This window comes from Trachemys scripta, chromosome 16, assembly GCF_013100865.1.
Source record: "Trachemys scripta elegans isolate TJP31775 chromosome 16, CAS_Tse_1.0, whole genome shotgun sequence".
Classification (NCBI taxonomy): Eukaryota; Metazoa; Chordata; order Testudines; family Emydidae; genus Trachemys; species Trachemys scripta.
The window spans coordinates 6694237-6706060 of record NC_048313.1 but is presented as its reverse complement, the minus strand read 5'-3'; the positions used below and the strand labels follow the sequence as shown (position 1 = coordinate 6706060).

At 57.5% G+C, this 11824-nt stretch overlaps 1 protein-coding gene across 1 annotated transcript in view; it reads right to left on the bottom strand.

The window, feature by feature from the left end:
- LOC117888951 (galactoside 2-alpha-L-fucosyltransferase 2-like) overlaps window positions 1–10674 on the bottom strand; it is an 18239-nt gene extending 7565 nt beyond the window's left edge. Inside the window, exons 1-2 of the mRNA XM_034792747.1 lie at window positions 10262–10674; window positions 1–750 (exon numbers count right to left, since the gene is read on the bottom strand). Of these exons, the coding sequence (XP_034648638.1) occupies window positions 1–715 (715 nt within the window). The 5' untranslated portion in view covers window positions 716–750; window positions 10262–10674. The remainder of the gene's footprint in view (window positions 751–10261) is intronic.
- Window positions 10675–11824: the final 1150 nt, after the last annotated feature.

Genomic DNA, 11824 nt, shown 5'->3' with positions numbered 1-11824 from the left:
CCTGGTACTTGGCCCGGAAGTAGCCCATGGCCTTCTCCAGGTAGGCCCTGTCCGCCACCACCCCCTTCCAGTGCTCAGCCATCACCTGGACGTAATCCCCCCTCCGGATGTGGACGCCCACGTAGGTCACGTTCCGGCGCTGCCCGCGCAGCCCGGCCAGGTACCGGTTGGCCTCCTCCTTGACGTGGTTGTGGAAGGAGAATTCCTGGAGGATCTCCTGCCGGAGGTGGTGGTAGAAAGTCCAGGAGCAGGGGTAGCCCGTCAGCCGGACGTATTTCCCCTCGATGTGCCTGTACTCCTCCGACATCCAGTCATGGAGCTCGTAGTTCCTCCACGGGATGCTCTGGACCACGTCGCTGGAGACCACGGGCAGGGTGATGCGGAAGAGCGGCGCCAGCTGCTGGTGCATCTCCGGGAGGATGTAGGCCTGGTGCCCATTCATCTTGGCCAGGGCGTAGAGGGTGGCGTATTCCCCCATCTGGTTCCCCAGGCGCCCGGCGGAGTTCACAGTCCACATGCCCCGCTCTGTTGGGGGCGTTGTGGTGGGGGACGTAGCTGGGGACCCCTTCATTATGTTCGGGGAGGGGAGCCTCTGCCATGCGGAGGGGAACCGGCTGCTTAGGTGGAGGAAGGTGGAGAGGATCATGATGGCCAGCAGGTAGAGGCTGAGCTGAAGGACCAGCCGGAAGGGGACCCAGGAGTCCGGGGCAGTCATGGCTCCCAGCAGTGATGAGGGAAGGAGATCCCAGCCTGGGGAGAGAAGGAGCAGGGGGGGCAGGTGGTGAGTGGAGTGGGGTGGAAGAGAGGAATGGGAGGGATGGTTCGAGGAGATGGGAGAGGGTCTCCCAGGCCAATGACCCCACAGCCCAGCGAGGGGCCAGGGGACCCCAGCTCCAGCAGTATGTCGGGGGAGGGGAGCAGAGTCACTTCCCTCACTTGTAACATGCAGCCCCCTGCTAGCCCAGCCCTGGGCTCCCACACCAGCCCTGCCAGTGCCCCTCACTCCCAATCAGGGCTGCCGAGAGCAGGCCCCCCAGCAAGAGCGGACCGGCTAAACGGGGCCGAGGAGAGGGGGGGAAGCTGGGCCCTGGGTCCCTTTCCGGACCGCCGGGACCCGGTAATTTGTACTGGCTTCCGCCCACCCTCTCATCGGCCCTGCTCCCGACCCACAGCCCCCTGCTAGCCCAGCCCTGGCCCCACCGCAGCCCTGACGGTGCCCCTCACTCCTGACCCGCAGCCCCTGCTAGCCCAGCCCTGGGATCCCCCCAGCTCTGCCAGTGCCCCTCAGTTCCCACCAGCAGCCCACCTGTCACTGCTGGAGGAATGGGTATAAGGGTACATAGGGGTGGGTGGATGGATGGATGGATGAATGGGGAGCAGGGTAGATGGAGGATGAATAGAGGGGGAGATGGGAGATGGGTGGATGGATTCCTGGGGAGAAGGGTACATGTGTGGATGGATGGCTAGACGGATGGATGGGGAGAAGGGTACATTGGGGATGGATGGATAGATGGAGAGCTCAGGAGAAGGGGAATGGATGGATGGACAGCTGGGGAGAAAGGTAGATTGGGGGATGGATGGACGGCTGGGGAGATGGGTAGATGGGGGATGCATGGATGGATGGATGGATGGATGGATGGATGGATGGGGAGAAAGGGAGATGGGGTGTGTGATGCTTTGTACTTCGAGAAAACACCCAGCACCCCCATTGTGTGGTATCCATTCCAAAGTTTGTCATGTCGGGTGTCTTCGGAAGGCTCATGATGCACTGAGCATGGTTGTTATAGGGATGTTATAAGTTATAATTTCATGTATATAGTTATGAGGCTGAAAATGTGTCCTCACTTAAAACAAGCCCAGGCAAAACTCTCCAGGAGCAGGGGGGCAGTTCACACCTCATCAGGGCATGGATGGGACCAACCCAGCCCAGCCTCACAGGAACAAAGGACACTGGCCCAGGCAGCAACAAAGGATGTGTTGGACTCTCCAGTGAGTCACCCCCCTTCCCTTGGTCAGTTTGGGACTGCGATGAGGTAATGCTCACCTGACCCTGAAGGGAAGAGGGAAGAAAGAAAATGATAAAAAGGAGAGACGTTTGCCAGGCTCTTCCTCTCTCTTCCACCTCCATCTACAGACACCACCACCCAGCGACTGAAGCGCTGATCGAAGGGGAGAGCCTGGCTGAAGAGCGACCAGCCACCTGTGGCGAGAAGCATCTACGTTTGTAAGGGCGCTGAAAGTGTCCAGATCAGCTTAGAATGCGTTTTGCTTTTATTTCATTTGACCAAATCCGACTTGTTGTGTTTTGACTTATAATCACTTAAATCTATCGTTCTAGTTAATAACTCTGTTGGTTTATTCTACCGGAAGCAGCGCGTTTGGTGTGAAGCGTGTCAGAGGTTCCCCTGGGGAGAACAAGCCGGGTACATCTCAATTTCTTTGTTAAATAGATGTGAAAGTGAAATGAATTCTATTAAAGAAATAGAATGAATTAAAGAATGCTGCATGTACCTTTAAGTAGAAATGAGAAATGCTGCAAGCCAGGGGGCAGGAAAGCAGACATTAACTGCTTAATGAATTGCCCCACTTAAGGGCAATTGGTGAAGCATTCGCCTTAGATCGATAAGCGTTAATAAGGAAGCAGGATATGCATATTGGGCCCCAGGCAAATTTTACAATTTTGCTCTCTCTGTCCCTTTGTTTAGTTCGCACCCTTTTCTCTGTGTAAATAAGACTGTTTGAATCTTGCATGGGGGCTCACATTAGCTGAATGTATTAGCAGAGCTATGAGTCCTGAGTCTAACTTTGACATAGATGACCTCAGAGAATCTTGCAGCGTCCAGCGGGTAGAACTGGGCACTGCAGGACGGAGGTTCCTAGGGGGGTGTCTGGGACCGGAGATATCGGCTAGTGACAGTCGGTTGCACAATCCAAGCAGCGGCTGCCCAAAGTGCTCACTCCCGGAGCTGGGAGCAGCTCACGCGCCAGAGGCTGTGCGGGAACAGCCCGGGACTGGGGGTGTCACAGCGGAGCAGGGGGAGGCTGGATCCCAGAGTCGAGGGCTGGAGTGACCGAGCAGATCACCGGCCGGATAACACCAGGGGAACGTCACAGTGGCGCAGCGAGCAGGGTGTATGTGCGGCTTGGCACTCCAAGTGAAATTCACACTTTAAGCACTGAGAGTTGTGATTTTAAGTGAGTCTTAAGTGCAGTGGCTAAGAACAGTCAGGAGGAGGTCACCGGTTTGTGATTTTCTGTTGGTTTCTTTCGGGGGAGGGAGATTAGCACGAGAAAGCAGAAAAATGACAACCAGTGAGGCAGTTACAACCGAAAGCTGGTCAGACTGGAAGCAGCAGAGAAGGAAAAGGACCGCGGGTAGGGTGACCAGACAGCAAGGGTGAAAAATCAGGACAGGGGTGGGTGGTAATAGGCCCCTAGATAAGACAAAGCCCCAAATATCGGGACTGTCCCTATAAAATTGGGACATCTGGTCACACTAACCGCGAGTTTCAAATGGGGCAGGCAGGAACAAGGCTCGACGAGGAGGGGGCTGCAGACCGAAGGGCTATGGAAGAAAAAGAGAGAGTGAGAGAAGAAAGAGAGAGAGAGAGAAAACACCAACTGGACCTGCTAGAGAAGGAGAAGCAGAACCAGAACCCCCCGACCCCAACGACCCCCATCACTCCAAAAATCCACACTTAGGCCCTGCATACAGTGCAGCCGCTGATGTTGGTGAGTGTCTGACTCCCTTCGAAAGGTCGTGTGTAATACAGGAAACGCCTGATGCTAAGAGAGTTCCCGCCCCGACTGCCAAATGGACTGGTAAAGCTCGAAATGTATTCAGCGGGACGCCTGTTGAAGATGCTTTGGACTATTGGTTTGCGAAGTTTTCAGATGCCCCCTGAAATGTCTAGAGTGAAATTTCGGAATCTGAAGAGGGATGTGGGGAGGAGTCGTGGGGAACACGTAACCACAATGAAAGATTTGTTGGGAAAATGGGTGAGGGGGAAGGAGGCGGCGAGTTTTGAGGAGATGTTGGATCTTGGGACTCAAGAACATCTCCTAAGCGTGTGCAAGGCCGATATGAAGCAGTGTCCATGGGACAAAGATGTAAAGTCTGGGGACGAGGTGGCTTTTTCAGCTGATGCCTTCGAACGGAACCAGGCGTCTATCGAGGCCAGGTCACAGAAAGGGGTTTAAAACTGGTGGGAAGGGAGGGTCCCGTTTTGCCCCTGGGAAGAGAGAAGGGGGTTGGGAACCTAAACATTCTCTTACCCAAAAACATTCCTCTCACCCTCATCCCAAATCTCTTGTAAAAGCAGAAGAGCCCAAAAGGTGTTAGCAGTGTAATTCCACTGATCACCTGAGGAATAAATGCCCCGTGCTAGGAGGAAGCCGGCACCCAATAGCTCATGTTAGTTCTGGTGTCCTCAACCCAGAAACCCCCCAAGCAATCAAAACCCATCATATTGGTTCTGTGAGGTTAGAACCAGATATGGAGCATGTTAAGATTGTCCCAATTAATGGCAGGGAGTACTTGGGGCAGAGGGATACAGGGGCCCCGATCTCTCTGGTTAAGCAGAGTGTGGTCCCAAAGGCCAGTACGCTGCCTGGCCAAATGGCAGAGATTGTGGGGGTGGACGAAAGCAGACTCCTCGTACCACGAGCTAGAATCCATGCGGTGTGGGAAGGTTTGACCATGGGGGTGATGGAACACCTCCTAGGCGACCTGCTCCTGGGGAATGATTTTTCCCGTGTCGCTCAGGTTAAAGCATTTGCCTGCAGGAGGGAGTTTTATGCTGGGACCCCCGAGGGAAAGGGGAAGGTCTCAGGAACGGCTGAGGGAATGGGAGAGAGTCTCCTTGATTCTTCTGCAGTAGGGGGAAGCCACATGCGTCCAGGTGGGAGGGTGGTTGAGACCAACTCCTGCCCTGCCGCTGGAGGGAACACCACATCAGGAAGGGATGGGGATGTGATGCCGGCCAGGGCGAGAACTGCCCAGGTTGTCAGCTGCCAGCAGGTTGCAGATGAATGAGAGACAATCCCGGCTCTAGGGAGCAGAGAGCAATGTGTCCCAGAGGAGAGCCCAGAGAAGGGGCAGGGGGATCTCAGAAACCTCTGAGGTGGGTGAGGATTCCTGTGACTCTGTTACCCAGGGAAGCAGGGTGCTTCCAAGCATGGGAGAGGCTGAGACTCACTCCTTTCCAGCAGAAGGCAACGTGCCCTCAGGCGTTGGGGCAGGAGAGGGGTTGTCAGGGATTAAGGAAACTGTCCCAGTAGTTAGATGGCAGAGTGTTGCAACTGAGCAAGGGATAGCGTCCTTCCTAGGGAGCCCCTTCTTGGGAGGGGGCCCAGAGGAGGAAATTGGGGAAGGAACAGTGGGGGTACAGGGATGTCTCCTCACTGGTCACTTGGGGCAGGATGTCCAGGACACTAGGAGGATGACAGGGAAAGGGGTGGCGGAGGGGACATGCCCCACTCAGGGCAGCTGGGCCTTATAAGAAGGCCAGGGCATTCAGGAACTGAACAAGAGGCTCTCTCTAGCTGGGGCGGGAGATGGGCCTGGCTGCAGGGCAGTAAGAGGGTACCTGGGAGTGAGGCAGGGCTGGGGAAGAGGAGAGGAGCAGGGGAGCTCCAGGCGGGCGACACCCCAGGCTGCAGGGCCTGGTTCCAGGCCCCTAGAGGTCCTGGGTGGTAGAAGGAGGGAGCAGGTCAAACCCCCTTGCCTGTGATGAGTGGCTTTTACACTGCAGTCTGCCCCAGGGAGTGGGCTAGGAAAGGACTGGCAGTAGCCCAGACTGAGGCGAGGTGGGGGGTTCCCTGGGGGAGGGAGACCCACGGAGATTGTTGGGGTCTTGCCAGGGGGCAGTACCCCAGAGAAAATGGGCACTGGGTCTGGTGGCGGATCACCGGCCTGCAGAGGGCGCGCCGGGCTGGAAATGGAGCGAATTCCCTGAGAGACCAGCCGGAGGCGCCGCAGGGGTGAGTCCGCACGCTTCCAACAGGGTAACCCCAAAAGGGAGCTGGATTTTCTGCCTATGTACAGTCCGGGGGTTGGGAGACCGCTCCCCAAAGGGCCAGCCAATGTGCAGGTTACCCCTGGACCCATATCCTGCCAGACCCCATGGCACCAAAATTCCAGAAACACGATTAAATTAAGAGCCCACACAGAGGGGAACCCTGGAGGGAAGGAAAAGCCAGTGACTGATTACATGGGAGAGAGTCGAAGGACACCCTGGAAATGAACAAACTAACCTCCAACTAAAATATCTGAACAGAGGGCGTGGTATCATAAAGATACAGTTACTCCTCACTTACCGGTGTAATTCTGCTCCTGAAAAATGCGACTTTAAGAAAAGCGATGTGAAGCGAATCCAATTTCCCCATAAGAATTAATGTAAATAGGGAGGGTTAGGTTCCAGGGAATTTTTTTTTTCATCAGACAAAAGACTATATTATATATACACACACACTGTATATGTTTTAAACAAACAATTGAATGCTGTTCACAGCAATGATGATTGTGAAGCTTGGTTGAGGTGGTGGAGTCAGAGGGTGGGATATTTCCCAGGGAGCCTTACTGCTAAATGATGAGCTAGCACTCGGCTGAGCCCTCAAGGGTTAACACGTTGTTGTTAATGTCGCCTCTCACACAAGGCAGCGCGAACACGAGGGAGGGGAGACAGCATGGCAGACAGAGACAGACACACATCGTGTGTGTGGGAGTGTGACGAAGTGGCGGGTTGTCTTGTTTTCTGTGGAGTTTCAATGGTTTGCAGGCAGAGGGGGTGGGACTCAGTTTCCCTGGGTGTTACTGGTTTAACGCGGTGAGGGGAGAGGGAGTGTGTTTTGCAGAGGACCGGAGAGAGGACGTGGGGACCCAGCCGATGGCCGGGAGGATGGATACCCCAGTGACCGGTGACCTGGCGACCTGGTGACCCAGAGGCCCAGCTGAGGAGACACAGCCGGTTCTGGCCAGTGGGAGGACAATGGGCTGCAGAGTGAGGACCTGGTGACCTAACCAGCCGGTTCCAGCCAGAGGACAGAAGCGAGGAGAGGAGGCCCCGGTTTACAACCCTGTTTACCTGGAGAGAAGACAATGGACAGAGGCGGGGCTTGGGGTAGGGGATATCAGATGCCCAGCTGGGAGCAGGGGGGCTCTGGGCTGGAGAGGGGGAGCAGGCAGAGCCCACCTGGATGCAGAGAGACTGGGATGCGCTGGGCTGAGGCCAGGCCTGAGGCCCTGAGAGTTTCCTGTGCTGTGTTCAACTCTCAATAAACCCTCCTGTTTCTTGCTGGCTGAGAGTCACTCCGGGCTAGAGAACAGGGTGGCATCAACCCCTTTGGGGGTGGAGTCCCCGGGGGTCCAGAGCGAGTGGACTCCCTGAGGGGGCCCACAGCGAGAGACAGACATGCTAAGGCTCAGAGAGGTGCGGCTCCAGGAGGTGGAGGGGCCTGACCCCGAGAGAGAGTGGACCCCCTGAGAAGGGCTGTCTCACTAAAAGGGGCACCCCCCCACGGACCGCACGGGGCCAAGAGTGGGCACGATCTGTGAGTCCGTGACAGGGAGCGAGAGAGATGCACACTGCCCCGTTCAGGAAGCTGACCCACTCTTAAGTGCATTGTCTTTTTAAGTGGATCAGGAAGTTGAGACAGCAGGTGCTGCCCCAGGCTCTCTCTGTCTCTCTCCGTGTGTCCCCTCCCTGCTCTATATGGAGAAGGGTTAAGTGGGGTGCAGGAGCAGGGGGGCACATTAGCGCCCCCCCTGCACAGCAAGGAGGAGTCTCTGGGAGCAGCTCCAAGGCAGAGGGCAGGAGCAGCACATGGCAGTGGGGGGAGGGACAGCTGCCGCACAGGGAACTTAGGGGAGCGGGGAGCTGATAGGGGGAGCTGATGGGGGGCTGCCGGTCCACCTTGGTTCCAAGCCCCCACCAGCTCGCTGCGACGGGCTGCTCTTCCTGCAAGCCGTGGACAAAGCAGGCGGCTGCCAAACGACGTTAGAAGGGAGCCTTGCGCAACTTTAAACGAGCCCGTTCCCTAATTGACCAGCAGCGAAACACCGTTAACCGGGATGACTTTAAGGGCGGAGTTACTGCACTTGTAAACGCACAGCGGAGATCAAAACATTGGGGTTCATGTTACGTTTTGGGGATCAGAATTTTGACACGGATGTTAAACCTTATGAGAATGCTGCTTTTCAGTTAATACCTGTAAACAGGTTTGAAGCGGATCACAGCAGAGAAACCATTAAAAACCTGGTTTGCTGTGTGAATGGGGAAACTGAGGCATGCTGCCTCATGGCCTTGATGGCTGGATGTCAAGAGAACTATAACACAAACTGCCTTTGAGCTAGGCCGTGACTAACCCTCTTGCAGTAAACTAAGAGGTGTGACGCTCTGGACCTCGGGGGGACACCCTCACCCCCATGTTCATCCTTGTAAAATGATTGTGTGGGATCCAATGCAAAATTTGTCATGTTGGGTGTCTTCAGAAGGCTCGTGGTGCACTGAGCATTGTTGGTATAGTGATGTTACAGCAATGTTATAGTGATGTTATAGGTTGTAATTTCATGTATATAGTTATGAGGCTGAGACTGTCCTCATGGCATTAAATAAGCCCAGGCAAAATTCTCCAGGAGCCGAGGGGCAGTTCACACCTCATCAGGGCATGGATGGGATCAACCCAGCCCAGCCCAGCCTCAGAGGAACAAAGGACACTGGCCAAGGCAGCAACAAAGGATGTGTTGGACTCTCCAGTGAGTCACCCCCCTTCCTTTGGTCAGTTTGGGACTGTGATGATTAATGCTCACCTGACCCTGAAGGTGGGGGCAAAGCCAAGAGGGAAGAAAGAAAATGATAAAAAGGAGAGACGTTTGCCATGCTCTTCCTCTCTCTTCCACCTCCATCTACAGACACCACCACCCAGCGACTGAAGCGCTGATGAAAGGGGAGAGCCTGGCTGTAGAGCGACCAGCCACCTGTGGTGAGACGCATCTACGTTTGTAAGGGCGCTGAAAGTGTTAAGATGGATTGACACATGGGCGATGGGTGGGTGGACGGGTGGGGAGAAGGGTAGATGGGGCATAGGTGGATGGATGGATGGATGGGGAGAAGGGTAGATGGGGGATGGACGGATTGGCAGAAGCACATGAAGAGGAAATGGGATGGATTAGTGCAGGGGTCTCAAACTCAAATGACCGTGAGGGCCACATGAGGACTAGTACATTGGCCTGAGGGCCGCATTACTGACACCTCGCCCCCCCCCCCCGCTGCCCTCAGCCCCACCCCCACTCCACCCCTTCCCTGAGGCCCCGCCCCTGCCCCGCCTCTTCCCACCCCTTCCCTGCCCCCATTCCAACCCCTTCCTCGAAATCCCCACCCCAACTCTGTCCCCTCCCTGCCCCCAGGGGGTGCAGGAGGAATGTGGGGTGTGGTGGGGGCTCAGGGCAGGGAGTTGGGGTGTGGGGTGCAGGAGGGGTGAGGGGTACAGCAAGGGGTCAGGGTGCAGGGTGTGGCAGGGATCTCAGGGCAGGGGGTTGGGGTGCAAGAGGAGTGTGGGGTGTGGCAGGGGGCTCAGGGCAGTGGGTTGGGGTGCAAGAGGAGTGCAGGATGTGGCAGGGGGTTCAGGGCAGTGGGTTGGATGCAGGAGGGGTGCGGGGTGAAGCAGGGGGTCGGGGTGCAGGGTGCGGCAGGGGGTTCGGCTGCAGGAAGAGTTCGGGGGGCAGGATCTGGGCCGGCGCGTACCGGGGGCAGGGCAGGCTCCCTGCCTGTCTGCCTTGCCCCTGCAAGAGGCTGGAACGTGGGGAAGGGGGGCAGAGGAGCTGTGTGTTTCTGTTGCTTGAGGCACCGCCTCCAGCAGCTCCCATTGGCCGCGGTTCCCCGTTCCTGGCCAATGGGAGCTGCTGGGGGCGCTGCCCGAAGCAACAGCTACACATAGCCCCTCCGCCCCCCTTCCCCACGTCCAGCCTCTTCCCGGAGCGGCGCGGGGCAGGGCAGGCAGGGAGCCTGCCCTGCTCCCGGTGCACGTCCGGCCAGAGCCGGTCTGGTAAACCCTGGGGGAGAGCGGGGGGGCTCGCGGGCTGCAGAAAATCACCCCGCAGGCCTCGTGTTTGAGACCCCTGGATTAGTGGGTGGGTGGGTGGGGTTATTTATGGATAAAGAGTTCGGTGTTGGGCTGGACGGACAGACGGCTGGAGGGGTCGGTATGTTTGTTCTGAGAGAGGCCAGGACATTTCTAGGCAGGGAATCTCCCCCCTTCTTACCTTGCTGAGGTGGGTTTCGGGTCCGGGCGCCAGGGGCGGCCGCTCCCGTCTGCTCCTATTCGGTTTCCCCGAATGGCTCCGTCTCCGACTGACGCTGCCTCACCCATTTGTTTCCTCTTGGACTTTTATCAGCGCTTAAAGATTAATTCACCCAGCTGCCCCCGGATGTGACTCACCCTTTCCTGGTCTGCCCACCCCCCCTGCATATGCCCTAGGGGCTCATGGCAAACCATGGGGGCTTGCCACGCCAGGCCAGGAGGATGGGGAATGGGGGGTGGGAGCGGAGACCAGCATGAAACAAAGGAACCAGGACACCTGGGCTGGCTCTGTGGCTCGGGCAGGGGAGTGGGGTCTAGTGGTTAGAGCAGGGGTGAGGGGCTAGGAGGCAGGACGCCTGGAGCCCAGAGAGCTGAGAGCTGCCTGTGAACAGATCCTCGGATTTGTAACGGCCTGAGCCTGGAGAGCGAGGGATGGGGGGCTATGTGGCTAGCTGGGGGCTATGTGGCTATTGGGGTAGAGGGGCTATGGGGCTAGCTGGAGGGGCTATGGGGATAATGGGGGCTATGGGGGTAGCTAGATCACAGATGACTGCAGGGAGTGGAGCTGGGTAGAGCTTGGAGACTTTGGCCACTAGGGGTCAGTGTCCCCCCCCATGGGATCCCCAGCCGAGGTTACCAGCTGGAGTGTCCTGAACTCAGCTCCCCCGGGGTCAATCTGGGCTCACTCCCACCCCGTGTGGTGAATGGGGTCAGGGCTGGGCTGGGCTAGCAGGGGGCTGCGGGTCGAGCGTGTGATGGACTCCCAGGCCCCGGACTCCCTCGGCTCCGTATGGCCCCTGGGAGACCCCCCCCCCCCTTCGGTGTGACAGCCCCCCCCCAGGATCACCCTCCATCTCCGGGGTTAGGCTTTCTGGCCCCGCCACCTCCTGGGGCCGCACCTCTGAACTTCCAGGCCGCCTGGCTCCCTCCGTCAGCCCCCTTGGGGAGTCCCCTCACTCTGACCCTCTAGGGCCACCATCCCCAGAGAGAGTGATCCCCCCGATCTCCAGCCTGCAGGGACTCTCAGCCAGCATAAAACAGGAGGTTTGTTGTACGGCTGAACCCAGCCCAGGCAGTTCTCAGGGGCCTGGGGCCTGGGGCCTGGCCAGTCTCAGCCCCGTCCAGCTGGGTCTGTCCAGTTGGGTCCAGACCCGTCTTCATCTCCAGTCCAGAGTGAGCTCCTTGCAGCTGACCCCCCATATCTCCTCCCCACAGCCCCTCCTCCATCCTGTGTCTTTGGTCCCACGCAAACCCATCACCGGGCTCCTCTCTCGGATGTCCTTGGTGCTCCCAGTGGCCTGAACCCAGCGGGCTCCCGGGTCATCAGTCGCTACGTTACCCAGTGTCCAGGCTGCTGGGTGAGGTCACATCTGGGCCTCTGCAAATACAGCACCCCTTCCCCACCGCCTGGTTAAACATGCAGCACACGGGGGAAACTGAGGCACGCACAGCACTTACACAAAGCATCCAAAAAATCCCCCACTTTGTCACAGGGAGTGAGGGGCACCGGCAGGGCTGGGGGGAG